Source organism: Sinocyclocheilus anshuiensis, unplaced genomic scaffold (assembly GCF_001515605.1).
Source record: "Sinocyclocheilus anshuiensis isolate Anshui unplaced genomic scaffold, SAMN03320099.WGS_v1.1 scaffold1662, whole genome shotgun sequence".
Lineage (NCBI taxonomy): Eukaryota > Metazoa > Chordata > Actinopteri > Cypriniformes > Cyprinidae > Sinocyclocheilus > Sinocyclocheilus anshuiensis.
This window is the reverse complement of record NW_015545835.1, coordinates 633,098-649,116: the sequence shown is the minus strand read 5'-3', so window position 1 is coordinate 649,116 and position 16,019 is coordinate 633,098. Positions and strand designations below refer to the sequence as shown.

The 16,019-nt window shown below is 40.0% G+C and overlaps 1 protein-coding gene across 4 annotated transcripts in view; it reads right to left on the bottom strand.

The window, feature by feature from the left end:
• Nucleotides 1-1,688: 1,688 nt before the first annotated feature.
• The window catches only part of mib2 (MIB E3 ubiquitin protein ligase 2), a 75,173-nt gene continuing 60,842 nt past the window's right edge, over nucleotides 1,689-16,019 (bottom strand). For 3 of the 4 annotated variants that reach the window (XM_016499439.1, XM_016499440.1, XM_016499441.1), the window contains 6 exons: nucleotides 12,889-13,015; nucleotides 10,648-10,872; nucleotides 5,390-5,568; nucleotides 5,121-5,305; nucleotides 4,882-4,947; nucleotides 1,689-3,809 (listed from right to left, as the gene is read on the bottom strand). In XM_016499439.1, coding sequence (XP_016354925.1) covers nucleotides 3,565-3,809; nucleotides 4,882-4,947; nucleotides 5,121-5,305; nucleotides 5,390-5,568; nucleotides 10,648-10,872; nucleotides 12,889-13,015 — 1,027 coding nt within the window. In that variant the 3' untranslated portion in view covers nucleotides 1,689-3,564. The remainder of the gene's footprint in view (nucleotides 3,810-4,881; nucleotides 4,948-5,120; nucleotides 5,306-5,389; nucleotides 5,569-10,647; nucleotides 10,873-12,888; nucleotides 13,016-16,019) is intronic. The other variant, XM_016499438.1, reaches the window with a different exon arrangement.

Genomic DNA, 16,019 nt, shown 5'->3' with positions numbered 1-16,019 from the left:
GATGGAAAACTGGACAGGTGAGCAGTTTAGTGTAAATTACCAAAGTGATAAACATCACTAAAAACAATCCACCTTCTTGAGCCTGATAAAGAGTTTGATGAAACTAAACTCAAACTTACCTGGATAGCCGCTGAAACCAGCTTGGTGAAATAGGCCATTACACTGTTGTAACTATGTACTAAGGCATCTGCCAGGAATTAACTATTAGTATTACCCTTCTTGCACTCAGAAGCCACTTCATTAGTATGGAGGAGGGGGGAAAACAGAATTATAAATATGTATACTGCACAAAAAATAAGATTTTAGTCAAACATATATTTACTTACTAATGTATTCATTAAAATTCTAATAATAATTTATTACATTTATTTCCTGATCTGCAGTTTAGTTCTAGCCCTGATTGAACACACCAGCGTGCAATATTCTAGTAATCCAGTGACCCCCCATGAGCATAACTGAAGAACTCATTTTAGAATCCCTACATTTTCAGAAAAAAAAAAAAAAACCCAGGACACATAATATGATCTATTATGGCACAGCTGTGCACACATTCTGAACCAATATTTTGAAAATGACACTGTCATGTATCTTGAAGTCTTTCTCGTAATCAGTCCAGTCTATACACTTTGAAATGCTGTACATTTCTCTAAATGACTTGTGATGACTAACCACATCACCTCAATACCTCACTTTTCATATCAATATTCAAACGAAATTCATTGTCAGTTTTATTCACTGGTAAAATTCTTAGATCCCACCACAAGCACCCAAAAAATGAAACCATAAATATATGCTTAAAAACAGTTCAATATTTACTGCAAAATATTTTTTACAGAGTAAAACAAAATAAATACAGGAAATGGACAGTAAGGCCAACAGCAGAACTCCACAAAATGAACTGTATAAACATTTTGTAACTTAGACTTTCCTTGAAGTAAAACTCAGCAAACCATTTCTGTAGTTCATTATTGTTTTTGTCCTTGCCTGCTGACAACTCACATATATTTTTATTACTTTTGAATTATGATTATGTACAGCACAAACAATATTGTCAAAACAAATGAACAGTTCTAGATGAACTCTAGATATTCTACATAAAATTCTGCAATTGAATTCTGAATTTCACTGGCTCCATTTCTCCAATAGTGAAGTCAAGTTAACTCTGAAACTATTGGAGAAATGGAGTTTTGATTGGAAAGCCAGCGGGAACCTCAGAATGAATGATGCACGATGGCTTCGTTTACAAGATCTTTTGCCATATACTGTATATCATATCGCAAACTTCAGGATACACTGTATATTAACAGGAATAATGTATGAAACAGCAAGTGTTTGAGTAGAACTCGTGGCTTCTGGGCAGTTGTTGTATTTGTGAGCTGTTAGCAGATAAGCTTCATTAAACTAGATAACACTATTCTATTCTAAGAAGTCACGGATGACTTTCATGTTAAACTACTGTTCTCTTAATTGAAAAAGCAAAAGAACTACACATTCAACAAATTATAAAATGTCCAGCCCTGTAACGAGGGCCGATAAGTTAAATCAACACATTACAAAGGCTTGATACGGACACGATGCTCTCGTACGCATGTGTGCTCTCTTACACACGCTGACAAAATTTGGCATTAATACCGCCATCGCATTTCTCACGAACTGCAAAGCTCTGCAGCGGCTGGCGTACAGCGAGACATTCACATCCACATGTTTGTGTTGGCTATCCCAAAAGAGGGAGCTATGAAAAAGCCCATCACAGAATGACACGTACAATAAAATAGAATAAACTCCATAAATGCACACAGTGTAAAGCTCTTCTGGAACAAAAACACTTCATGGACAATTAGACTCTAGGAGGGAATATGAACTGATGCTGAAGTACTTACAGGCCTAATTCATGTTGGGGAACGTTTGAAATATTTCAACTAACAATGGTAAACTACACTTTCTGACCACTTTCACACCCAACTGCCTCGCTAACAGATTTTTTTACTGTACATCCTAATAGAAGGTAAATTACAATCACCATCGCAGAAATAGTTATCTCAAAAACGACACCATTTGAACTGATGTATGGAAAAGTGTAACAGTATATGGTGACTCTTCCAAAAATTCTACTTTGTGTTCCACAAAAAAACCAAAAACTAAACTCGCACGGGTTTTGAATGACATGGGGGTGAGAAAATACTGACAGCAGTGATGAAGTCTTTTCTTGAAGTCGTTTTTGACAATTCTAGAGGTTGTCCAATCACCTGCAGCCTTGAAGAGTTCCCAACTCATTGTCACTGTTAAAACAAGTGATGTTCAATCCCAGAATACATTTAGGCAAAGCATTACTGTGGGAGATATGAGGCTAATAAACACTTTATATAATGTCATGCAATGCCAGTGGATAAGGTTGCACGTTTTGTAAAGTTTGTAAAGTTTACAGTGGGTTACTGACTTGCATGAACCTGAGAAAACTAAAGAACTCCTAGGATTAGGAAGCATTCGGCACCAATGCTGACACAAATCAATCTACTATTGTGCTATTAAGGGTCTTTCAGTCGGACCCTCAAGACACAGAGCCATTATCACACATGGGCACTTATAACACTACAAATGGTATTCGTGACCATATATATGACGTAGATAATACGCTCACCAGCATGCATTATGTATATCTCTTGCTTGTGTAAGTTCTAGATCTGTGAGTGGACCGGTACAGGCATCTGATAAAAGAAACGCCATTCTCTGGGACGCTGGGACTGCACTTTAATGTACATCAGACTCGGCTCAGAATGAAGTTAGTGTTTGAAGAGTTGATTGAAGCAGCAGCGAGCGCTGGATCACCGTGTTTGGTGGGATCTCATGGAAACCAGATCATATTTCACCCCAAAATCACATGAACAAAAAGAATGAATTACATTTGACACGAAGCCTGTTTTTATGTTCATTATATTCACTGTAAAAATACTGTAAAAACGTTTCTATTGGCATAAATTAAAGCTAGAGTAAAACCAATTCTGAACTACCATGATGCATACACACTTAATATTTTGAGCATTACAGTAACGAGAATTGAAGGTGAAAATGTCACAAAATAAAATCATTGTATGCACCGCTAAATATCTTCCTTTTTTTTTTTTTTTTTACACACAACATGATTTCTCCCTTTGGATTTTAGTGTAAAATATGGCCCAGGTCCCGACAGGTTTCGTGAGATGCTTTCTGCACGGGGCTGATGTGACACAGCTCACGCTGCATGCTGGGTTTGTGTTAGGGTTCCCTATAATCTAGCTCTTCAGCAGCATGAGGCATATCTTCTGATGTCTGATAGACTCCTCTTCACTAGGTAATACTGTAGATGCAGATCCAAAACCAGGTCCTAAACGGCTGAAAACCCTGCAGATGTTCAACGCGATGCACACGCAGACAAGCAAAACCAAAGGCAGGCATTGGTTGGCCATCTAGCGCCCGCTCACATCCTCCGGTCTGGCGCTCCTGCTTTATGGCTAAATGATGAGGCTCAGGACAGGACAGACTATGAAGCACAAACAGCCAACCGTCTTCCCTTCAGAGCCATGCAATTCAGACGAACAGCTGGATCCTCTCGCGGATGGTCTGCCGGCAGATGGGACAGGTCTTGAGCGCGGCGCTGCAGTCGATGCAGGAGGCGTGTCCGCACTGGAACACCAGCTTGATGTGGTTGTCGATGCAGATGGGGCAGGTGATGCGCTCCTCCATCTGTCTGTAGCGCGACTGCAGCTGCTCCAGCAGGTTGTGCTGCTCCGAGTTCTCCGAGCTGGGGCTGCACTCCACCTCCGTCTGGTCTGCTTTCAAGAAACGGACATGCTCAATTCCAAGCACAACATACCACAATTAGCCAAAGAAAGAACTAAAACTAAAATAGCAATAATTACAAAAAAGTAATAGAGAACAGGAACAAAATTCCTTTCAGTTGCTCCTTCCATCTTTGATTACTGGTACCTGTGTCATAACAGTATTTAGTTCCCTTCATTTTTACTGACGCGAAAGAGCAAAGTTTCACAGTAAACGTTCAGAATTACACCACAATTCATTCACAGTCCGCGGGGACACAAAAGTGCAGCTACGACCAGGGAGAACACAATTTCTCTCCAAATCAGTCGCCCATAAAGGCCTGTTCAAAGGACAGTTCATGCTTCTTGATGTGCTGTTGATTAGAAAGACTAACTTTTGCACCGTAATGGTGATAAACAGCCTGCTGTGCACAAACGTAATCATCCCATCATCTATTTTACAGAAAACCATTCTGAAGGGAAAAGCTAAGCAGGCTTCATGTACTGGAAGGCCACATATTTCTACTTTGTCTCTTTATTTATTTTTTCCCTTTCTAGCTTGTACTTATTTGAACAATGCCTAAAACTTGGTGTTACAATCACTTCCTGTGTCTGTTTGCCTCTTTAAGAAGAATCGCTTTATGTATTCCCCAATTGTAAGTCGCTTTGGATAAAAGCGTCTGCAAAATGACAATGTAAATATAAGGCCAAATGTATTTAGCATCTTATCGATGTCTGAAGACAGACGGATGAGTCTAGAATCTAGAGCCCAGGTTTTATTTAACAGGTTTCTATGGGGTATGAGACTTCATTCTTCTGTTTTTTTTACAACTAATGTTTGAGAGAAATTTGGTAATTCAAGTAGAATGTCACCAAATTAGATCAATTAAGAGCTTAGCATATGCAGACCGTAACACTGTGTGCTCATTTTAAAAAGGGCATCATTAACCGTTATTAACTTTATTCTGTTCTAAAGTGTTTATCATTTGGAAAGCAGGCCATGGAGCAACAATACTGTTTCTTCTCAGAATGAACCAACATGAAAAAGCATAAAATATTATCGTAATTCAAATGTAAAAATGCTTACCTTGCCGAATTTTCTTTGTTATTGCCACCTGGCACCGGATACATTTCTTCATTCTGTGAGCACATTCTGAATAGATACAACACAGGACAGAGTTTCTGTAGACCAACTATATAGGCAAGTAAAACAAAAAACTTCTATAATTCGTGGCCAACTTAACTACCACATTTTGATGTGTTTCTGAGCAAACCTATATTTTCATCCAACAACAACAGGTCTGGACTTGAGTTTAGTAAGCTCACCCTCGCAGGCGACGCTGTGTTGACATGGAGAGAACAGCACCAGCAGTGCGAGCTCGGAGCAGATGAGGCACTCACTGGGGCCCGTCGCGCTGGGCATGGCCAGGTTGGTCATGGTGTTGGGTGTAGTGTGTACTCGCCTGAGACTGCTGCTGCTCGTGCCTGTGCCACACGTGACGGCTTGAAGCCTGAACACACACACAACACGTCAAGATCACATCTGATCAGATCCCTCAATCAGTGAGCAGCACAATCAACACGCCGAGACACACCTGTGCTTTTCTGCGAAGCTCCTGATGAGAGTTTGTACGCTGCTGTCTGTAACCAGGTCCAGTGGGCTTTTACCTTTATGGTTGGCATAACTGATATCGGCCCCTTCCTGTGCCAAGAAGCAAGCGATAGCAGCTCCTACGTTCAGCTCCGTGTTTCCCATCAGCCCTGAGCTACACAACTACACGCAAAGAAGGAAGCAATAAACACCACTGATTATAATACTGTACAGATGCTACTCCGGTGCGCACGGCTTCTGTTATTTCAGCACAGTATGTGAATTTTTACATGGAACACATGGAATACCTGGATGACGTACTACGTTTACTAAACTGTGTAGCATTCAGCAGAGCACACTTTCCTGGAATACTGTGTCCCACATTTCAAGAAAGACAAACGCAACGGAAGCGAATGCAACTATCTTCTATTTATGAATCATTATCATTTGATTCGGGGTGTGCGATATTGACAAAAAAAAAATATCTCGACATTTTCTGGGATTTTATCGATAACAAAAATTAGACAATATTTTTGCTATAGTTTGTTATTGTGCTGGTACCATAAGGACTACCGTGGACAGCTGACTGCTAAAGCTATTTTAGGGAAAAAAGGACTATACTGTCAAATAATAAAATGAAAACAAAATCTATGCAACAGCACAAATAAATACAATAGAGCAAAGATAAATAAAATAAACAGTGCTTTTCAGGTTTTTAGGTAGGTCTAACATTAGTTTTTAGGTACAGAAACTGAATAAAGTAATCAAAAGTAAAATAGCATTGCATATTTGACTGTATAAGTTGAAGATGAATCCTTATTAAAGTTACAAAAGTTATTCAGTCAAGAGCAGTGAGTGATTTCCTTGTCTTTTGTTGTTTGATTAACATTAAAAACACAGACAGCAGGAATATAGCCGGCTGTCACTTTAAGACATTGCACGGATCCAGTACACTGATACGGTACGTTCACTGTGTCTGCTAGGAAACTCAGCAAGACGGGCATGTTATCATTTGTGTGTGAATTTGTCCATTCAAGCACAAGTCTTGAAAGAGAGCTCAGTATTTGTGCGCTGTCTGAGACGCGGATTCTTCTCATTCACGTCTTCTGGCTCTTGAATGTTGAAACTGGCGAGGCTTAAATGCGTTTAGTTTAAACACAGATAGCAGCGTGTGTCTCGCTCTAAACACCCGGGTGATGACGGCATAATGACTGCTCATCCTCCAGCATACGGCACTCGCACTGAACAAACTTTACTAACAGTGACTGCTTTCTCCACTTTTCTTTTGTTCATCGCTGTTAATGTCTTGGGAAGCCAGAATGCATATCCATCAACAGAAACATACATTAGCCCAACTCTGTCTTGTTTTACGTGGTGTTGTTATTTTGAACAAACCATATCGTTGAACCGCGGGTGGAGAACGGTACGGTTCGATTTTATACCGAGAACCGTTACACTCCTAGTGTGGTGGTCAGTTCACAGCAGTGACAGAAATGAATCGGTTTTAATCAGTTAAAATTAATTTTTACCTTTTATGGGCATTTTTACCTTTATAAAGCCATTTTTTCTAAAAGTGTGCATCATCTTTTGAGTCAGATTCTTACATTTAATCAGTCAATGAGAATAAGAAGATATTTGGGCTGTTACCAAGCAAATGAAATCAGTATCAACAAAATTCATCTTTGCAGTGCAGGGAAACACAGCGTTTAGATGCATTTAAACACAGTTTAATGCAGCTCAGAGGCACATGGAATGCTTTAACCTGCAGTTACAAACGCATAAATAATGTTTTGATATTTTAAACATAAAACGTTGAATACTTATATTTGAAATGATTAAAAACATGGAAAAGATGCTTTAAATGTGAAATTAAAACCGCCAGTAGGTGGCAGCAAGTCACTGTTAATAAGTGAGTCACTGTGATGAAACGAATCATATAAACTGATTCATTCAGGAAACAGGCAAAAACAGGCAATATAGTGTCTAAAACATAAGTCTCTTAATATTACTTTCCTGGTATTGAACTGCTGTATAAAATCAATATCACATTTGTAATCATGCTGATTTTTGAAGAAAAAAAAAGGCATTCTTCGTGTGATATTAACTATATGAAATTATATAAATGTATAGATTTCCTGCCCCTATATCTTGAATTTTGTGATCATTCTACATGCATTTTAAAAGACTGAATCATGCAGTGAAAGAACACACTGTAAATGCGCACGTGCACTAGTTTAACCTACTAGACTTCACCACGTAATGCATGCATTTGGGTTTTGCTATTTACTCGATAATGTCAAATTTGCACATTGTTAAAACGACAATTATGATATTATCGTAGATTATATATACCACACACCCCTAATTTGATCAGAATCACACTGTGGAAAGCTAAAATATCCACCTATGGGAAGGGCATTCGTACCTGACCTCTGCACAAGCATCCAATGCCAGGTAAGAGACCGTCACTTATCTGAGCACATAAAAGGACCTGCACAAGCTACCTTTTCAGTCAGCATGTTCGCTTCTCATGCAGCAAGTGGGGCAATCTTGGTGGATCTCTCCACTCTGTTTTAGAGAAACGTGCCACAAACAGTAACCTATATTGTTGTGTATTGCTTTTATCATCTCGTGTTCGACATACATTCACAGAGAGACCCTGAAAGCCAGGGCTCAGTCACCTGCAAAGGCAATGCTTAACACATCCCAAAGGTGCTCTATGGGTGGCGATACAGTATCAATGGCATGTAGTAATACCTTTACATCATTAAACCTGGCAACCCACACAGTAATGAAACGGGTGCCAGGCAAGCCAAGGTTTGGGAAGGAGTAGAGTACAGAATGAGCTAACAGAGTCCTGGTATCATCAAGCTAGTAGTATCTGACAGACCCAACTTGCAATTTCCTGCAATGAAACTCTTCTAAACAGAGCCCAAGAAGCAGCCATGCCCCTAGTAGAGTGTGCTCTAAAGGGCCCCTGGGGGCTGGACTCGCTTAGATTCATATGCCAATGAAAGAGGCATTGCCAACAAATCAAAAGCTATCCATGCATGCACAGGACACGGAGCATTCAACCTCTGATCCTCCGCAGAGTATAAAAGGGATGGGTGAAAAGACGAAAGCTCGATGACCTCACATGTGCACACTGGGAAGCATTTAGGCATAAAGGCCAGGCTGGGCCTAAGAAAAATCATATATCCGCTGAGAGAGAATTTAGTGCACAAGGAATGAACAGAGAGACGTGTTTTGGCTGAAGCCGTGGCCAGAAGCAAGGCCATCTCAAAAGACAGAAGCTTAAGGAAATATTCCAGCAGGGGCTCAAAACGCCGTTGAGACGAAGCCTCCAGCAAACTGAAACTGAGGCTCACTTACCAACAGAGAGCCTGTTTCTTGAATGGGAGTAATTTATTCAATTCAATAGACCTATTTAAAACATTGTTTCATTTGTACCTTTGTTTTATTGTATTCATCTATCATATTGCTTGTCATTTGTTTCTTTGGACTTATTACTGACTGTTTACTTTCTTCAAACAAACCCATGTCGAAACCTTTTTTTTTTTCTTTTACTATTTGTTTAGATCAGGGGCACTGCTAGCAATTTTGGCCCAATGAAAGGAACACAGTTATCCAAAATCTTTGTCTGCAATTTAATAATACTAGCCTATTACTTTTGCTATTGCTTTTGATCACCAGGTATCAGTATTTAGTCAGAGACCTACCCATAGCCGCGGGAACATATTTTATCTGGGGGTACTGCGGGGCGGGGCTTGATGTTGAAGGGCGGGGAATTGGTGGGGTAAAATCCGCGGTGGGGGATTTTAAACAAAATCCTAATATTAAACAGCCCAACCACTTATAGATGAACATACAAATTAATGAAGGCAGAGTTATATGAGAACGAATATATATTTGTGCTTTTGTGATTTTAGCTCAATAATATTTTTTTTCTTTAATATTTTTATTATTTTAAGGGGATTTTACTAAATATTAAATGTTACTTGTATCAGGTTATTCATTGATATATTTTCAGACATGATTAAAGACTACCATTTATTAAAAGTTGAAATTTAAATGTTGATTTGAAGTGTCAGTTATTATTATTGTAGTCAAATCTAGACAGAGAAAGCATTTTGTTAGGCTACTCATACTAGCTACAGCGTGATCAGTCACACTAAAGTCATCAGAATAAATATTGGCTCAGTGTGACCAGGGCAATATTTACCATGAACAGAGACGTTCTGTGGTCGAGATGTGCATCCTATTCGAAAAAATCTGCATCGCAATCAGCAACTGGTAAATAGGGGTTATGCGCAACAGACTTCCGTATTCTGTTAACCGGGTCTTGTCGCTTCCGGTTCAAGCGTTTTGCATATGCTTAGTTAAATATGAAGCAGTTTTACTCGAGATGCCTTCAAAGTAGATACCAATGATGATCATAACCAATGTCCATCACATATGCGGACTGATATCTAAAAGTTTTTTTTATTTTTATTCTTTTCACATTTAGATATAAAAATTGAATAAAACGTCAACAATAAAAACAGCTAGCTAGTTTAACTGATTATATTAAAAGTCCATAGATATCACTATTATTTAATACGGCTGTTAACACGTTCTCCGACAAGCGGAAGCAATGAGACCTGTTTTCCGGGTTTGGTCAGGTGATGTTCGACATATACCCTATTGAGATTCCAAACAGCTTTACTGGCATGATAAAAAAGGCTTTACAAAGCATTGTCAGTTCTTCGAACCAATGGTGTTGAGCATTATCAAATTTAGAGGCTACAATTCATAGTTTTCAGTCACGTGACTGGCTCGAAGACCTGTCGGGCAAAACATCCATAGCATTGCAGCACAAGCCAGTCAATTTTCCATTGGTTTCCAATCCACAAATATTTAGATCTCTTGATGACCGGACTTATAGTTTACCATCTGATCTCACTCAGTGACTCTAGGCTACGTAGGACGGGACGGAACCATGCAGAGAATGTAATTTTGTTTAATTTGTAACTCTTTGGTAGATACATTTATAGTTTATTTTGCATTACTACTAGTACTGTTACTGCTAATAAAACAGATCTCTGGGGGCCCCAAAAGTGTGTGGGCCCTTAGAATCATCCAAACTTTCCCCCTTAGCGGCGCCCCTGGTTTAGATAATCATAGTTTTAAAAGTACATGTTTACAGCAGGCATCCATATTTCATTAAGTGTGCAGTGCGCTAGTATTCCACTCTCTCTATCTGTGTCACTGTCCTGCTCTTACCCTGCTGTAGAGCAGTGCTCCTTCGCCCTCTCCGCTGCTCATGACGGTGGCCAGCTGCTGGCGGCTGAGAGCCATGTGCATGGCTGTGTCTCCATCCTCATCCTCTGCGTTGACGTCTGCCCCCTCCGTCACCAGCAGGGCCACTAGAGCCATGTGACCCTGAGTCACAGCCAGCTGCAGCGGCGTCTGATTGCGATTGTTGCGGATGTTAATGTCACAACGACCCTTAACGCCAAAGAGGGCAGAATTACGGAGGTTACAAATACACAGGCAGTCAAACGTTGGACACACTGAATTGAGCTTAAATGTTCTTTTATTTAAAGGCTTCTGTTTATATTTTGGTGGGCAAGAATAAATTGTGCCAATGGATGAATTTGACTTGTGTTATTGCAGTTTGACTGCATGTTTAAATTATCATCTACATTCTGAAATAGAGAAAAAACACAGTATTATAAATGGTTCAAAACTTCCTTTCTCTGCTTTAAATACCTACAAAACATTCCCAAAGTAATAAACACATATAAGCCCACCAGCCACCAGATGGCAGCACACTCAGTTCATCAAATACTGTATTACACACACTAAACACAAGCAGCACACAGGACAAAAAGTGAGGGTGTGACTGTAGTTTAAGTCATAAATAAAGCTATTATAAGACCCAGGTCATCACATAACAGTGACTTGACTTAAGCCTGAAAACACACCTGTGGCCTTAACACAAAAATAAGATCTTTAATAAAAAGATATGGCGTTATTTTACTGTCAAATGTCGAGAGTGCACTGTTGGAGCGCAGAAGTCCGTTGCCATCGCGAATCTCTCCTCGTGCTCAAAGAGTGCCCGTGTGCACACTCAAATGGTGTCCTTTGCACTCGCAAATCTCTCCGTGCTCTTGCGCTAGAAATTAATTATTTTCGCACCTGGACTAAACGTTGTCAAAAGTTATCACCCAATCAGACTTCCAGGACTGACCGATGAAAATGCGATGTGAAATCTAATTGGCTGCAGGGAACTGCACCTGAAATTCTTTTGACAATCAAAGATGGATCTTTAATTTCGTTACAATTTAATAATATTTAGCCATATTAATCAAATGTATATTAGAAATTGCTGGAATTGGGGTGCTTGGATGATTTGTGCAAATAAATAACCTAGTAATCTGTCTGTCTAACTGGTTGGTCCTAGCCATTTCTAATATAAATTTGATTAATATGACTAAATATTATTAATTTGTAAAGAAATTGCAGATCCATCTTTGATTGTCAAAGGAACAGGTGCACTTCCCTCTTAGCCAATTAGATTTCACGTAGCATTTTCATCACTCAGTCGTGGAAGTCTGATTGGTTGATAACTTTTGACAAGGTTTAGTCATTAGTTTAGTTATTATTGGTTTGATCGCTTTATGTATCCCCCAATTGTAAGTCGCTTTGGATAAAAGCGTCTGCTAAATGACTAAATGTAAATGTAAATGTAAATTTGCGAGTGCAAAGGACACCATTTGAGCGTGCACACGGGCACTCTTTGAGCACGAGGAGAGATTCGCGATGGCAACGGACACGTCTTAAGTGCGCGCACACTCTCTGGGCGAGAGCAGCACATATCTGAGAGCGTGCGTCCGGTTTTTAGTGCGAGAGCAAAAGAAATCCGCGTGCGAGCGGAGAGATTCGCGCTCGCGCATCATAACAATGTACTTTTGCGCTACAACAGTGCGCTCTCGACATTTGACAGTAAAATAACGCCATAAAAGGGTGTTTGTGTGTATACACAGAGTTAATTGAGCAGGAGCACTGGGGGTTAAAAAGCAGACATATTTTGTTATTCTCAGCTAAAATACACCAATGACTCTCAAGCTGTTTAAATTATCCTTTTTAGGTATGACAACTTTTCTATGCAGATGAACATCCTGATGTTCCTGACATAATTCATGTGGTAGAGTTTGCTCCATGTGACCAGTGCTTTATGAATAGTCACGTAACATCCCTTCCTATTTTCAATGGTGAGGACAAGAGTCCGGATATAACCTTACATAGAAAGGATTGGTAAGTGATTTATTAGATCACTTCATTCAATTTATTAGGAATGTTGAGACATTACTGTTATACTTCCAAAACTGTGCAGTTCTGTAATTTTCTGCACACTTTCCACACTTTGCCTTCCATTGTAGTTGTATTACTGTACATGTATTTTGCCCATGTTTTAAGCAGACAGTATTTCTGGAGTTAATTGTGAGCTAAATCTCACACCTCTTTGAGGAGAATCTCAGCTACATCCCGGTGGTTGTTCAAGGCGGCCAGATGCAGAGCAGAGAAACCATCTTCCTTCTTAACGTCAGCCAGCTGTCGCGCTCGAGCCAAGATCATCTCTGTCGCTCTGGAGGAACACGAACAAACACCAAGACGGTCAGCCCCGTATGTGAGAAATGGGAATCCAGAGCTATTAGGACTCGCTCAGAGGATTTTAGAAATGTAGACATCACATTTAACATTTATATCTGTTTTCCTACACTCTCAGAAAAAAGCTTTCACACGAGAGACATGAGACTAGAACAGCTAGGAAATCTGGCTAGAGACAACAGTCGGTTTAGCATCATTATACAAAAATACCTGACCCACTGAATGCCAAGACGGAGCAGTCACTTCAAGTGCTCCAGAGAGGTCCAAGCGACTGAGTGTTTGTGGGGTAGATTAGCGGTGTTCTGAAGCGTGTGCGGCGGTTTAAGAGCTGCTGATGTCAAACAGGATTCAGCAGCTCTGCATTACAGCAGATTACACCTCCACCCTGTGTGTGTGTGTGTGTGTGAGAGTGTGTGTGTGTGTGTGTGTGTGTGTGTGTGTGAGAGAGAGTGAGCGAGTGAGCGAGTCAGTCAGTCAGTCAGTCAGTCAGTCAGTCAGTCAGTCAGTCAGTCAGTCAGTCAGTCAGTCAGTCAGTCAGTCAGTCAGTCAGTCAGTCAGTCAGTCAGTCAGTCAGTCAGTCAGTCAGTCAGTCAGTCAGTCAGTCAGTCAGTCAGTCAGTCAGTCAGCGAGTGAGCGAGTCAGTCAGTCAGTCAGTCAGTCAGTCAGTCAGTCAGTCAGTCAGTCAGTCAGTCAGTCAATCTAATTGGCTGCCATGTCACCAATCTGCTCAAAGTACTGACCTTGATTCCTAACAAAACACACTTGCACACACTCAACCATGACAATAACACTCATATCAGTAGGGCTGGGAATTGAAAAATGTTTCCATTTTTTAAAATAAAACGCACTGGAACGATTTCCGTGACATTTTGTCAATGCAGAAGTAAAATGATGCAGCCAGGAGTTCGCAGTTTCAACTAACACAAGAAAAGTCCATGAAAATAGGTCCCAATTAACCCGTTAACGTGAAGAATTTTCCATATTGGTTGTTCACAGGTGTTTTACACGTATTGTGAATTATGCATTGTGTTTTAGAGTTGAACGAAATGTCTAAAAGATGAATGACTCATACGAGCTGGTTCTTTTCACAAACGATGGGCTAATTCATTGGTCTAAAACAGCTCACTTACTCACTGAATCACTCAAGGCACTTATTAAATGAACATCTGACTCACTCACCATTGGCTCAAAGTGATCTGAAATGTGTCAGTGTGTACTCGGTGAGACTTAAATCAGTTTAATAACCGATGTATAGTTAGGACTGTAGGCCACTATACTGAACATGTGGAGGTGAGCAGAGGCTGAACCTGACTGTGTTTGGGAAATAAAGGTGTGTGTGTTAGTGTGTAACCAGAATAACAAGTTTAACTGTTGACCATCCAACACACACGCTTATCTAACGTCATCTAATCTAAACAAGGGAGCATCATAGACTTCTGATGTTTTTACATCAAACTAAAAGACTACAGACAATTCCTAACCTGGTTTAATGCAGCCACACTTTTGGCTATTGGTCTAAAGTCTGGTCCACACCGCATCTAAGAACCACCCACAATGACAGAAGGGTGTCAATCAAATCACGGTGCGACAGTCTCTTTGAACAGTTGCATAGAAAACACTAAAATAACAGAAAGGTGTGTAGACTTGTCCAAATGTAATGAGAACAGATTTTTCAGATATAACCAACAAACTTAACTAAATACTAAGTGCATAGGCGAAGTGTGTGTAAGGCTGGGGAAGGCTTAGCCTTCCCCTGGCAATGGGGACTTGGGGCAAAAATGCCACTAAATTGGACAAAAATGCCCCTGCACAAACAAATTAAATCTATTACGTCTGTTGCTAACAAAGTGAATATGAATAGACAGTGTCGATTGCGGCATTAAATTAAGATCTGCTCATGTTGCACCGTATTTCATTTTAGGCGTTTTTACATTGTTGAGCATTTTAACCAATCACACACAATTCTGTTGAGCTTAGGAATGCAATGGCCAATCAGAGGCGTTCAGATGAGTCAGATCAGTTTTGTTGAGTGCGCGCATGTTCGTGACTGAATTCCGGGCTCTTGCGAATTCTCTCATCATAAACAACAAAACGCAGATGTACGTACAATGCAAGTAAGAGATTCATTTCACAGTGTATACAGCTTCAGTGATTATAATGAGTTTTTTTTTTTTGAGAGTGCTTAAAAACTCGCGATAGATCAATGTTAGTGATAATGTCACTTTCTATATATTATTTATTCGCTGTTTGAATAAACGTGGAAATGAAACGTTATATAATTATCAATTTCTAACGTTTTTATTCAATTGTAATCACGTTAAATACAAATTCAGTCCCATTAAAAATAATTTAGCCTACATGACACCTATGTCTGGTTCTTGCCTAAAAAGACGGGTTTATGATGTTTAATACATTTGGCTGCTTTTAGCCTTACCCTGGAGTTGGTTCACCCTCCGCCTATGACTAAGTGCCTCAAACAAAAGCAGACCCTGACACCCAGATAGTGTATAAAGCTGTCAGTCAGATTAGAACTTGGTGATGATTTGAGCAACTTTTGCCATTTGAGGTTGAGACTAACCCCAACCTAACCCCTGAAAGATAACATCATAACAGTTAAAACATTGAGAAATCATTGCTTCCTTTACAGGCTGTGCCCAAAGCTGGGTTTCGCCAGTGTTAGCTCACTTCTAGGGACAATTTTGTCTCGTAAGTGTATCACAGTAAACCCACACATCTCACACGGCTCCACAGAAGAGCAGGCTTTTGGTATTTTCTCCTGGTCTCAGTTGTGAGCCAGAACTAATTGTGTTATTTTCCTCTGTTAGTTCTGTATCTCTTCACTTTCTTCTTTTAGCATCATACTGTTGCAATTCAGCTGCTCTCTTGAACAAAACTTTCATTGAGTGAGTGAGTGTGTGTGTGTGTGTATATGTGTGCGCGTGTGTGTGTGTGTGTGTGAGAGTGTGTGTGAGAGTGTGTGT